The sequence below is a fragment of the Carassius carassius genome, chromosome 11 (assembly GCF_963082965.1).
Source record: "Carassius carassius chromosome 11, fCarCar2.1, whole genome shotgun sequence".
Classification (NCBI taxonomy): domain Eukaryota; kingdom Metazoa; phylum Chordata; class Actinopteri; order Cypriniformes; family Cyprinidae; genus Carassius; species Carassius carassius.
Window position 1 is genome coordinate 7,282,745 of NC_081765.1, and position 15,057 is coordinate 7,297,801.

At 34.3% G+C, this 15,057-nt stretch overlaps 1 protein-coding gene across 2 annotated transcripts in view; it reads left to right on the forward strand.

Annotated features, from left to right (window-relative positions):
* The first annotated feature begins 219 nt into the window (after positions 1-219).
* LOC132152698 (ephrin type-A receptor 3-like) overlaps positions 220-15,057 on the forward strand; it is a 106,814-nt gene continuing 91,976 nt past the window's right edge. For both annotated transcript variants that reach the window (XM_059561511.1, XM_059561510.1), the window contains exons 1-2: positions 220-417; positions 9,319-9,383. In XM_059561511.1, coding sequence (XP_059417494.1) covers positions 333-417; positions 9,319-9,383 — 150 coding nt within the window. In that variant the 5' untranslated portion in view covers positions 220-332. The remainder of the gene's footprint in view (positions 418-9,318; positions 9,384-15,057) is intronic.

Consider the following 15,057-nt stretch of genomic DNA (forward strand, 5'->3'; position numbering starts at 1 on the left):
CATAAATTCCATGGTGTGACATATAATAACGGGAATTTGATGAGCTTCCTCTTGTGTTTTTGTCTTCCGCGAGATGACATGACCTCTGTTGAACCTGCTGGTCCAATAAACGGCGCTGTCTGGTGTATAGGACCCAGTGAAAAAGGAGAGAGAGAGAGAGAGAGAGAGAGAGAGAGAGAGAGAGAGAGAGAGAGACTCCTCCTCGTCTCCGGTGTCAAACTTGACATCAGCCTCTGAGCCGAGAATGGTAACTTGTGTCGGAACAGAAGCCCTCACATGAGTGGCATGCTTCATGGAGTTATGTACCTTGTTTTGCCCCCTCAACTGCTATCATGGATTGCAAAACCTTAACACTTTTCAATTTTCTCTTCACGTTTATTTCCATCGCAGAATTCATAATTCATCCATCCAATGAAGGTAAGATAACGTCTGGGGTAAGAGGCATATTATACCTCATCTCTGCGTGTCATAGACTCTGTCTTTACAATACTGTTAATTGACTTGCGCTGGACCAGACAGGGCAAAATGAAATCGAAGTGAATAGTTACCTGCTTTACCATCCAAGCTCATCCAATAAGCCGCAGCGAATTCGATCATGTTGCTTAAACGCTTGCTCGTTCACTTTATGTCAAAGCAGCTGCTCCAAATGAATCAATAACATCGCAGTCTACTGTGCGAGACGCATTGAATTGCTTGCGCGAGAAATGGATGCAAAGGTATCGCTGCAGATTAAACTTTTAGTGTGCTGCTGTTTATTGTTATTTGTTAGGGTCGCTTGAGCTACATGATAAAAGCATGCTTTGAAACGATAGATCGATCACGAGCGCGCAACGACTGAGCGCAAAATCCAGTCCAAAAATCAAACGAGCATACCGCGTAATCTTAAAATAGGCTATATGTGAAGACTCTTTGTGCTTTTGATTTATTAAATTGCTTAAATTATTTTGTCGCTATATTTTATATAGTCAAGCTATAAGACATGTAGTAAGTTTGTGCGCCGAGTTTGTTCAGTTGCACCGTGCTTTTGCTTTAATACGTGAAATACTTAAACTTATTGGATATACTTTGCTTCAAATGCGCCATTTGGGTCAGCAGATATTTACCTGCCATCGGGTGTCTGTCACATAATAGCCTCGTCCTCTTCTTCTTCTGTTCTTCTTCCTTTTTTTTTATTTAGGCTATTTTTATTTAGTTAGTTATTTAAAGCAATACACGTTGATGTTAACGTAAATCATATTTTAAAGTGTTTATTTTTACTGTTATAAGCTGCATACAGATTTTACTCAGAAATATTAGGTTATATTAGAGTTTATTGGTGCCGAAGTTGTTTCAGTTAACTAGTGCTATTCATCACGATTATAGTCTAACTTAAACATGGTAGCACATGTGTTGAGCTTCTTCTTTCTTTTTTTATTATTATTTTCAATCACATATATGGCCTACTGGATAACCTGTATAACGCCAGTAAACTAATGAGATTTCAAATAAAGTGATCAAGTGAGTAGGCTACAATCGAAATAGTCTTTAAAGTCAACAACTTAAAATATTAAGCATGTCAAAAATTGAAATCAGCAAAGTTAGGTACAGATGCAATTTATTTTTAACAAACAGTTGTTATTTCTAGGACACTGTATTCTTTGTGAAACACTTCAAGAAGCGGCGGGATCGAGATGTAGACACTTGTAGGCCTATATAGACCAAAATAACGGATTAGGCCTATGTTTTATTTCTTATTATATGCTTTAAATGCGTGTGCACCCCGTTTTTATGTAGCCTATCTCATGCGAATCCCTGACTGTTTTGTTCACAGTAATTAGCATTGTTTGTCCCGTTCAGAGATATAAAGTTTTCCATAGTCACGGGGGATGGGGAAATGAGACGTGAGACATTAAACATTTGTGTATAGCCCATCATTATACATATTAGAAAAGTTTCCGTCTGTATTGTTGTCACATATTCGATATACATGCCTGTTTATTAGCATTAATAAACTTAAGGTGCTCTTGACTATATTTGGTCTAGTTATGTAGAGAGAAAAAATAAGAGACTTTTGTTAATCTTATTCAGTGAAGAGATACAGAAGATGGAAAGATTCGTTTATTTTTGTGGCTTTATGTTTGATATGAAACACATATTCAGGCCAGTTTGCTATGATTGGGTTTAGAGTATTTTTGTATCAGAGTGTAGGATGATCTTTGTAGAAAGATAAGATGCGCTCATGTGCTGTCAGCTCAGAGGATGTCTCGTGATGTTTCAGCTGTCTGTTCTGTGGAGCAGAGCGGCTTTTCTCTCTTCTTGTGATTTATGGGCTGTGAATTACCTTTTTGCTGAAAAAAGTATGTAACGGGACATGTTTTTCACCAGAGAGTGTCAGTATAGAGCCGCAGCTATTGATATCATTTGGAGCAAGTGCATTTTTTATTTTATTTTTTTTTACAGATTGCAATCGCCTAAACAGTACGATTGTGCTGTTTATAATCTACTAATATGATCTTAATGAATTAGATCATATATATTTTTTTAATAAATAACTGAACGTGTTGAGCGTCAGAGGCCAGTTCGAAGACCTCTGGGTAATTGCGGCTCACCTCCCAAAATTCGTGTAGCCTATTGACGCAGTCAAATTATGATTTGGTTAAATAAATATCTTCAACTATACATTTCATGTTCATAATTACCCCTATCTTAGAATAATACATGTACACAACGAGCATTAATGCAGGAAAAAATTCGATGCGAAGCTAGACTCTATTTCCCTCTTTTGTTCAAGAAATTAATTATACTAGTGGAGTTTGAAAACTTTTTTTCTTCTTTTTTTTTCAATTTTTATTTTTATTTGTGTGTGTGTTTATATGTATTATTTGATTTTAGTCTATCCCATAGAACTATTTATTGACCTGACACCAATGACTTTTCAGATTAGACGTCTCTGATCGATCTGAAATAGGCCGATTTACTACAGGAGCTGTGCACTTTCACCCTTAACATCGAGTAAAAAAAAACAAAAAAAAAAACACCTTTAAAGCTAAGTCTTTATTGCATGGAATTAATTGTAATAACCAGATCCTTGTAGAGCGCACGTCGTTGCGAACTCATTTGCGCGGTCAACGAGTGTGTTACAAACTGTATGTGTCTTTGAAGACAGAGAATAAAGCGAAACATGTCACTATGCCAATTTAATTTAACTCAGCAAAATTAAGCATTCAAATAAATTTTAAAAGCTACAGCTGGTGGCGATTACAAAGTTGGGGTACAATTTATGTACTGAAACATCTAGGCCAGTTAACTGTAGCCTAAAACATCTATAAACGACACCCACATACAACAACAACAACAATAATAATAATAATAATAATAATAATAATAATACTTATGAATATCCAAGCAGCTGAGTTATACATTTTATTGACTACTTTTACTGCATTTCTTCGTATAGGCTGTGTTTGGAAACAACAAAGTAACTCGAGGCCTACATACATTGTCCTGTAAATGCACACAGCATAGATGCACTAACATTTTGCTCTTTTTTTTTTTTTTTTTTTGCTCAATAATTAAAGCAGATTAAAATTCTATTTCGTGTAATAGTTGAGATTTTTAACTTAATTTTTTTATGCTTAAAATACATCACCTTCTGATTAAAAATGTATTTAATTTATAATGGTAATTTTCTCAACTAGTAGCAGGAGGCTTAATTCCAGTGTTATTTTATTTTATTATTATTTTTTACAACAACACATGGCATTAAAACAAACAAACAAAAACAAACAAACAAACAAACAAAAACAGGAATTCTTCTTCTTCTTCTTTTGGATCTGGGCACTCTTCCTGGTGAAACATACTTTTGTTTAAAGAATCAAATGAATCTTTCTGCCAGTTAGCTAATGTATATCACCTATCCTTTCTTCCATACGCTCACGACGGAGTCCTTACTCGCCGATTTCAACTAAAACAACAAAAGTCTCCCTGAAATATCTCAGGAAATCTCCCCAAAGCCCATCAACTCCAGAATAAAGCATCTGCCAAAAGCATCAATATAGATGTAAATGAATCATACAACACAACTACGTTACTAAGGTTTCCATTTTCTAACTTGTTGCCAAGATGGCGCAGTCTGCAAGCCACAGTGCTTCGCTCGCTCAGACTATGTGATGGCAGCACGACATGCTGTGGTGTGATGTCATGGTGCACTATAGTTTCCAGACGGGACGGCTAATGTTTTGCAAGTGACGCTACTTTTTTAGACATTTAGAAATTTGCTTAAATGTACAAATGCATGCAATGCATATCGAATCATCAGTATAACAGTAACATGTGTGGTCCAACTGATGGGTGGATTTTGGATGGAGATGGTGGACAGAAAAGCTGTAAGCATTCGGAGGAGCTGAGGCAGACACCCTGAGACTCGACTGAATTATTCATGGCGTAGAGGTTAATACTTCATTGCCATCATGGCCACTATGTGCGGAAGCTTCGATCAAGCTGCAGGACCTGCAATTTGCTTTTGTTTTTCCATTTGAATGTGTTTATTTTGGGTTTTTCAGATAATTGAGTTGGGGAATTAGTAAAGTAGGAGCACCGAATCCAGACGGCTCTTGAAACTAAAACCCAAAATATGGATTGACTTGGAAGGAAGCCATAAATCATTGCAATAACCTCCCTCCCTGAGTATTGACCTCTCAGAAAGGTTTTGGGGTTCGTGGCGACCCTTGGTAAGGGTAGACCAGCTGCAGGGCAGGGTTTAGTGTGGGTGAGAAAAGGGATCATTGGAGCAGCAGTGGATATTTTGGACACACGCCTTTTGTTCTCACTGGAAAATCCTTTGAAAATAATCCGCCATGTGTCTTATACCCCCACAGTCAGATTTTAATAAAGCCAGGCATCAGCTCCTCTGCCGTCCCAGGACCCGGCGGTTCTGAGGTGTTCAGACACCTGTCTCTCATCTTAATTCAATAACAGATTTAATTAACTACCTGAGAGGTGAAGAAGATGGCGAGAAGTGAAGGCACTGTGCCATTTATGGGCCATATGGTTCTCTTATACCCGTGCAAATCTCATTCAGGTCGTAATCGACAGCCGTGATCACAGCTAAGTTCAAGGTTAGTATCTATTTTCTGCGAGAGCTTTATACATATCGCTTCAAATACAGTGAAATCCTAAGAATTATGTGACAAAGGCGTTGTAAAAAGAAGATTTGTAACACACTTTATGTGTGTTTTTTTTTTTACAAAGAAGATATTGGAGTGATGATACTTATTCAGCATGTGGGTTGTTGCCGCAAAACATTTTTTAAAGACAATTTTAAATAAGTAACAGTATATATAAAAAAACAAATAAATAATTAATTTGTTTAGTAAATACAAGGTCATAAATGATGGCTTTTTTTTAAGAAAAAAGCTTAACATGTTGCTTTAAATGGATTTTCCACAACAGGACATTTCAGTTTACCTAAAATATTTCATGTCAGCTATGCGTAATATGAAATGAAAGTGAAATTTTTATGTTTTTAAATTTAAATGTATATTCGTACTTACAGTATTTAATGGCAGCCATCCATAGTATGATATAAAAGTGAAATTATGATGCATTTGAATTTAAGTGTATGTCTATTTTATCTCTAGGTTGATGGGTAAAATGAATGGAGTATTTTTAACACAGACTTATTGTCTTCTTTTGTTAAATTCAATATTATGGTCTCAGTGTAAATATATTTGAGGTACTATCACTGCTGTGCATGTTTATTATAGCAAAATATGGTGGGTAGACAGGTTTGTGATTTGTTTTTAAATGTTTTTACATTTACCCTTTAAAAGATGCTTCAGCTAAAATAAGTAATTTGTCATTAGTCACTTAACAAATACATTTCACATTGAGCTGTTTGAGAAGAACTATCTATCTTAGATAGTTTGTGAATGAAACATTACCATTGTCTCTTTTTCAGCACTCTTAATGTGTGCGATCAATGTGCCATGTACAGAGGAAAGGAAAACAATAGCTAGTAGTGCCGGGATGATACATTAGAGAGACAGAACCCCCTTGGCGGCCTGTGGTTGGAATCCTAGATTATTGTCTCGCTCCTCTATTGATCTCCCTATTTTGTCTGGTGTGGTTGGTTGGATGAGATGGCCGTTGAATCAGCTGTTCATAACCAGCCCTCTGCTTTGTGTTTTGGTGGAGAGGGTGGGAATGACGTTGGCTGTGATTTCCTTCTCTTACAGCTGCAGAAATTCGCCTCACCCATGTAGCTTTCTAATTTTATGGTCTCAAATTTCCCTGGTCTGCTCAATTTGAGATGTGGGCTCGGCTCATTGAGAAATTTAAATTGGAACCAACGGATCTGGATGTGAGCTGCCATTATCTGAAATAAGCAGATAGCTTTATTATAGTTAATAGGGATCGTCTACAGTATGAGAACAGCCAGCTGTTTGGCTAGCGTTTAGGTGCGCTGCCGTTTTCTGCTGGAATTTGATAATGGGTCTGTAACACACTCTCCTCACAGCCCCTCATATGTGGACTATAGCAGTCAAAATTATGGATGCACCTGACTGAATTATGCTTCTCATGATCTTTAAAACCTTCTCATCTATCGAAGAAAAAATTATAATTAAATGTTTGAAATTAGTTTGGTAGATATACAGGCAAATATAAATTTTCTGTGTATGAATTTCTTTACAAAATTTAATTTAATTTAATTTAATTTAATTTAATTTAATTTAATTTAATTTAATTTAATTTAATTTAATTTAATTTAATTTAATTTAATTTAATAATATGAAATATGAAATTCTGCATTTTGTACAAAATTAAAATAAAAAACCTTTTTTTACTCACACACACACACACACACACACACACACACACACACACACACACAAAGTTACAAATTAAATACTGCAAATAAAACTAATCTAAAAAAAATCACAAAGTTCACATTATTCCCATCAACATTCCATAAAAAAACTGCTTCCTTGTCATATTTTGGTCTCTACAAATTTTATTTTATTTAATAAATTATACAGTAATAATAATTTATAATAATATTCAAATAATCATTAATAAAGTAAATAAATAATAAAGGTAAACAATAAAATTAGTAATTAAAAAAATAAATCTTGATTCAAGTTTTTCAATTCAATTCAAGTTTATTTGTATAGCGCTTTTTACGATACAAATCATTGCAAAGCAACTTTACAGAAAATTAATTTTCTACAATGTTTAGTAGTAGCTTATAAGTGGTGACTGTCAGTTCATGTGCATATGACAGAAATATTCAGAAAAATTAATACATGAATTTGGTTGAGTGAATTTCCAGAGTGTGCCAGAGAAAAATCTCAAATAGGAGATATTTAAATGTTTTGGTCACTGAAATGTTGAAACTGCTCAATGTTTATGTAATGTTTTTGATCACTACCAAATTTCCATATTCAAATATTTTGTTATTTTATCATTTTGATGACTTCACTATTGCTCTATAATGTGGAAAGTAATAAATGAGTTAATAAAAATAAATAAAGAATGAATAGGCTAAATGTGTCCAAATTTCTGACTGGTATAGAAACAAATTTCTTATGTTTAGAAGGTGTACTGGCACATCAGGACTCGGACATCATGTCACGCTTTGTGATAAGAAAATAACTATATGTTTGAAGGCACTTTTAGAAAAGAAAGGTTTATGTCATCCATGTCCCATATGTCCATTTGTGGTTTGGCTGGGTGTTTTAAGGCCATCGCTGTAGGGAGAATGAGTGACACAGCTATAGTAGGGGCCATAGACGCCCTGCTGAGTGGCCCACATGTCAGCTGGGATTATGTGTTTACTGTACGCCGATGGAGGCTTTTGTTCTCTCTGTGTGCCTGTAGAAGCCTTGCTCAATCAAACAGGAGTCGTTGTTATGAGAGAAGGAGACACTGAGATGTCAAGAGCTTGTCACGACCTTCTCGGCTGCAGCACGCCATGCAGCCAGCCAGCCATCTTTAATAATGCACTTTCCTTTCCTGTCTGTCGTCTCTCGTTGTTTTAGCTTTCATTTTCCATTGGTTTTTATCTTTTGTTGTTGTTGTTCTTGTTTCCTTAATTTTAATTGATTGGATTGGACGAGGATTTAATATTGTGGTATGAGACTAAAAATCTAAATGTATTCACAAATATAAATAAATATTGAATACAAAGACAGATACAGATTAAACAGGGTGTGAGTTAAATAAAACAATAACATCTGAGAATTTTTCCAATATTTATATCGCATAAATTAGAAAAAAAACTTTAATAAGCAAAATATGAAGGGAAAAAAAAGAATATGTCCAATGAGTATATTTCTTTTCAATTTCAAATATTTATGAATTAAAACATTTTTTGAAAGTGGTTATTTTTTAATATTGTTAAATAAATTCATAATATGTTTAATAAACAAATTAAATATTTATATATATTGTTCTGGACTATTTATTTAAAATTTGATCAGTATGACTAAAGTTGTATGTTATGTCTCATATCTTATTAATTTGATTTATCATATGTATATCATGTAGTTATTTGTGCGTAAATATTCTATATATATATATATATCACAAAGTTAACTGCGAAAGTGTTTTGGAACTAAATGTATTGTGAAAAAAAAAATATTTTAAACATTACTGAATTAAATACATTTTTATTATTATCATTTAATTAATTAAAGTTATTATACCATGTTAGTGAGAAAATGTATCATTTTGCTAAGACCTTGTTTTAAGGTGGCATAGTTAAATTACATTAACTTTTATAGTCAACCCTAACCCTAAACCAAACCTTAACCCACTAGTATTTAATATTGCTCAGTACTCATTTGTGTTATTATTAACAACGTCACCTTAAATGGGGGTCATGTTCTAGCTATAATCTCTTATCAACACATCGCTTTAAAATATTGAATCCTTTCGGATGGTGCTTGTCAGATAAAAGCAACCATTTGTGATTTGTTCGCCTTGTTCGTTAGAGATGATTATCAGTGAAATAATACTCTGAAACACAAAGGATCAAAGATGGGTCAGATGTTAACGATCCCGTCATGCACGGGGTAACGAGGGTAACTTTTCTCCGGCCGTTTAGCTTGTGCGGCTAACTGAAAAAATACTCGTTTGAAGGATGAACCCATTGACTCCATTGTTTGCTTAATTGGATTGTGGCATAAAGCAGTGCAGCTGAGTAAATACTGTGTCGATCGGGACGCTGCACACTGAGAGCCATATCCCAGTCCGAGTGGACGTGTGGCGGGGGTGAAACCCAATCTATAAAGGGTTGACTGCTTATTTGTTTCTCTCCCCTTCTCTCTCATTTTCTAGTTAACCTGTTGGACTCCAAAGCAAGCCAAGGGGAGCTGGGCTGGATATCATCCCCATCCCATGGGGTGAGTGCTGCAGACCTAATCCATATTTGTTAGTGGAAAAGAAGAGAACAGAGAGTTCCTGCTGTGAGGATGCTGTTGGGGAGCTGAAATGCTGTGTGTAGATTTTGGGGCATTTATTATTTTGAGTTCAGTTTCAAAAATTAAAATGATAATTCCAAGTGATTTAGTTTGGATAATTTTACAAAATATTTAGGGGTTTGACAATAATTGTATGTTATACTATATATATATATATATATATATATATATATATATATATATATATACTTAATTATACTATACAGTATATTCTTAATAAGAGTTTAACTAATAACATTCAAATTACATTTAAATTTTTAAATACTAATTTATACCAGTGGAAAATGCTCATCAAGGCTGCATCTTTTTGATCAAAAAGATGGTAAAAAAGAGTGATACTGTGATATATATTATTACAATTTAAAATTACTGATTTCTATTTGAATATATTTTAAAATATGATTTATTCCTGTAATCAAAGCTGACATTTTAGCATCATTACCCCAGTCTTCAGTGTCACATGATCCTTCAGAAATCATTCTTATATGCTGATTTACTTAAACATATTTTGTTTCTTATAATTTTCAGTGCTGAACACAGTTTTGAAAAAGAAATCAAAAACTCAACATTTATAATAATGAGAAGACCCATTATAAATAACTGAACACAATAAATAATTGATATTAAATGAGTGTCAAATATTAGAATGAATAGCACATTTGCATATATTAGCATATTAGAATGATACAGATATCAGACTGATTTCTGAAGGGTCATGTGACACTGAAGACTGGAGTAATGATGCTGAAAATACAGCTTTACTTCACAGGAATAAATAACATTTTAAAATATACTGAAATAGAAAAAGGTCTTTTAAATTGAAATACTATTTGATCAAATAAATGCAGTCTTTTTAAGCATAAGAGACTTATTTCAAAAACATACCAAAAAAATCTTAATTATACCAAACTTTTGACCATTTATATAAAAAATACAGAGAACACATATTATAAACATTATAAAATAATGTATGAGAATACTAAGCCCAAAGGCATGTTTTTCTTGTCAGCGTAGATCAAGTCAAGCTACTTTAATTTTGTTGTCAAAACCTCAAGGTCGCAACTTCTGATTATAACCATGTTTATTTGTTGAGCTGTACAGGTATTGGTCTCAAGGGTTACTCGAACCAAACCCTTCCTTAAACGTTATTATGTGTTAAAATGACTTGCTGGCAGTTGCTAAAGGTAATCCAGTAATTTGTTCCATATAGCTGCCAAACCTTGTTTCCCCTTGTTCTTTTTCACTGTTGGCACAGTTAAACATAAAGCTTTCCTTAGAAGCAAGGGAGAAGTAAAAGAAAAGTCAAGAAAAAGATGAAAACAAAAAGGTCATTTGCATTTTATATTAAGTGCTTTGCTTTTTAATGTAGAGTGCATTTATGGAAAATTGAGTAATTGCCCTAATTTGCTAGATTAATTTCTAAATGTTCATGAGTTCAACTGAGAAAGCATCATTAATCTTTACAATAGCCATAAAGGTGATTTAGAACGAAAAGAGAAATCCCTTGCAGATATGCGCTGAATGCTCTGGGATTTATTAAGTCGACGTGTAGCCATTGTCACGATTAAAGCGAAAATCAGGTTCTCAAGGTGAATTAACTTGAATTACTCTGGACTTCTCCCTAGTTTGGAGCGGTAAGCATGCTGCGCTGAAAGCTATGCCCTTAAAAATGATTTCAAATAATGTGCCTCTGCAGCGGTGACACTGACGGATGGGCCGCCCGCCTTCTGCCAGTGTAAGCACAAATCGGCCCGGTTAAAGCAAATTAAGAGCTAAAGCCCATCGGACGCTCCCTGTGCGGCCGCCCACTCAGATAAGGCCAGTAAATATAAACCGGCCCTGCACAGACAGCTCTTTAAACATGCAGCGCTGTTTATTACGGCCTCTCCAAACTGCATCAGGCCTCAGCCTGGGATCCATTACCCAAGGCAGTCAGATTATTCTGTCTGCGCAGCGACTGCTCACATGAACTGCTCTGATGTGTTGCGCTGCACTGAAGGCTTTACGCAATTGTTTCTTGAATTTGTACAAAGCATATTTGCTGTGGCGTCTGCGGAGATGTCGATAAGAGCTTGATTGGTGGGTGTAGATTTGGGATTTGAATGCCTCGTTTCTCCAAAGCTGCTTTACCTCAGCAACAGAATGAGAAGTGCAAATTGCTCTTGAGCACTGCCTTGGCTTGGTATTGGCATTGTTTTTAATTCCATTTAAGATTTTTGAATGAATAACAGGATTGATCTGTCGCTCTGGGAGTATTGGTGGCTTTACTGGATAACTGGGCAGAAATGTAAATATTCTGTGCTGCAAATATTTTTCATTGTTTTAAAATAATTTTCTTTGGTTAGTGTAGCAGAACCAGTTTTTGAAATCTGAAATATATAAAGATATCTATACATACAGTGTAAAATCTTCATTTAGGATTGATCTGTATGAATAAAATTATATATTATGGTATGAGCAGTTTTATTTCACGTTAATTTGATTTATCATATGTATATCATGTAGGTATTTTTGTACAAATATTCAACGAAATATTTAATATGTATCAAGTGATTTTTTTTTAGGACAAAGTTAACTGGGAAACTATTGAAAAAAAAATATTGTGAAAAGTGCTACACACACACACACATATATATATATATATATATATAAAACGTATACAACTTAAAATAATCTTCTCTTCTCTTCTAGTTTAAACCTCTAACCACATGTAAGAGACACTTTAAAAGAGACACTTTTATAAAGTTAATATTTTTCAGATAATATTAACCCAATTTTGTTGGTACATTAACAAAAATTGAATTCCATTTATTTCATTTTACATAATATTCCACTTTTTCCTCACACTATATATTTTAAACAAACTATAGTTATGTGTATGCACGCGCAAACACACACACACACATAGGATAATTCAACAAATTACATTTTACCTTTCTATTTTTATTTTTAAGTCAGCTGTGCAAAAAGAAATTTAAAAAATGAAATCTCAATGCAATGAAACTAATATAACAGATTGTTTTGACTCAAACTTCATCAACATTCGTTAATAACCTAATTCCTTGTTTAATTTTTGTCTCTAAAATCTTGAGTAGAAGCCAGAAGATCTGCTGCATCGTAGCATAATCGACTGAGACTAAACAGGCAGCAAACACATTTTTATTATTAAAACATTTTTATGATGCGTTTCTGAAGTCACTCCGCCAACGCCTGCAGCGAAAGACAATATTTCCAACATGATTCTGAAACTCATTTAGTTTTATTCCCCCTGAAAGGAAACTGTGAAAGGTCTCCAGCTGTACAAAGTGCAGAGAAACCCCCCTCTATAAAGGTGGATTAGCACGTCATATGGCCTCAGCGGGGTGAGCGGCCAGCACACAATGTGTTATGGTTCCTCTGTGGTAAAAGCTGTGATGAAAAGGTATTGACTGATAGGGTACAGTTGTCGCTGTGGCCTAGTGCAAGAAATCTTAGATGGTGAAGCACTTGTCATTTCTAGTGTTCCCTGCTATATTGTGGGAACAGGGTGGGCTCACGGGCCTCACGTATAAACATAAGCCTTTTTCAGTTTTCTTTTTGGAGTGATTTGTGTCTTCAATTTAGTTTTGGGTGGTGTATTTCTTTGTAATATAATATGGATAAGTTTATGCTTGTTGAACAGTGTTGGTAAGCTGATTTGAAACTGTAGCTTCTCAAAATACAAGCTACATATAAACTGAAGCAATTTAGTGAGCTCCAGTTGGGTAGTTAGCAACACAACAACCAGCCGACAAGCAGCTATCCACAATGATTCTATTTATTATATATATATATATATATATATATATATATATATATATATATATATATGTATATATATATATATATATATATATATATATGTATGTATATATATATATATATATATATTATTTTTTTAATAGGTCAGATGATATATGTTGAAGCTTTCTTTCTCTTTCTCTTTCTTTCTTTCTTTCATGCAATCACTTGTAAGACAATATGTGTGCTTAACTGTACTGAATCCCAGACAGCAAGCAGTTTCGGCCCAGAACCGGCCCACATCTGGCCAGTGTGACATCATGTGGGCCAAATGTGGGCCAGATCTGGGCCGAAACTGCTTTCTGTCTGGGATGTACATTTGTAGTGTACTTCAATTCTTTAAGGTATACTTTACAAAACTGCAGGCAATAATAAAAAGTTTAGTTTGTATTGCTATTGTAAGTTTTATAGTAGTTTGTTATTCATTTTTACATTTAAAGTTAATATATTTTAAATGTAGTTAATTACAACTTTATAAATGTATAATTACAAATATATTTAAGTACGTTACATAAATAATAATGACAATATCAATATATATTTGTCAGTGCATTCAGCAGAAAACTTTGACCATAATTCAAAGATTGATTCATTACAGAGATGTAATGTAGTCCTACATAAGTTTAGCTAATTTAATTTTATATAAATTAAAACTATAATATGTTTGCATTTAATTGCAAATAGCATGCAGTTAAGTGTTGGAATCCATTACATTCAGTTTTTTAAAGGATTGCTGGAGTATACTTTCTTCACAAGGGATCACAGCTAAATGTTGTTATTCTATTTTTTATTTCTTTTATTTTTTATGGATCAATTTGTTTACATGAAGTGTTTTCAAAAAAAAAACATTCATCACACAGCTCTTTACTAGATAATTTGTTAAGTATTAAATCATTTTGCAATACACTTTGACAAAACTCAGTGATCTAGTATTTTATCCTGCTTCACTGCTACTAAAAAAAAAGCTGCACTTCTTAAAGCAGCTAAGCTATTGTTATGCTACCAAAAAACTGTATTTCTTGGTAATTTGGGATGCTATTTTAGTTACTTGCTCCCCAACACTGTTACTGAATAAGTTAAATCAATGTCAATTTAATTTAGATGGTTTCCAAAAACATTCACCAAAAATGGATAATAATTAGCATTAGCTTATTTTCAGTTAAATTGTGTCTATTCCACTCCAGCTTGGAACAAAGTGTATTTGTTGTGGTATCAAGCCCGAAGAGCACAGTCGTCTGAGATCAGTCAGAGCTTCGTTTGTGTCAGTTAGTACAAATGTGAACTTGACAGCGAGCAGTACATAAGTACATCTTTTCTCCGTGCCCTCTCGGCTTTCTGGCATTCATACTCTAATGGAGCCCTCGCAAACAGAATCCACTCTAATTTTGTCCATCATAATGAAGAGAGTGAGATTTGATAGAGAAACCGCATGCACCTATTCAGGAAAGGTGCATGCGATCCCAGCAAAAGCCAGCGGTATATGTCAGACTTCACTAACTAATGCAATTCCATTGTAATATGAGCGAGAAGAGGATTATAATTTTTTTACATATCTGTCTGAAACATAAGCTGTGCTCCACTTTGTCCACAAGTGCCAGGGAATCTATTAGTTTAAAGTACCAGTTGGCATGTGTACACACTGAGTGTACACCGGGGGAGTTGGGCCTCAGGCCTGCTAAATGTACCAACTGCTGATTTACTCGTTTCTCTGTTGCTTTCCTTGCTGGAGGGGGATTACTATTGTAAAGTGATATTCGGAGAAACCTAAAGTCATCTT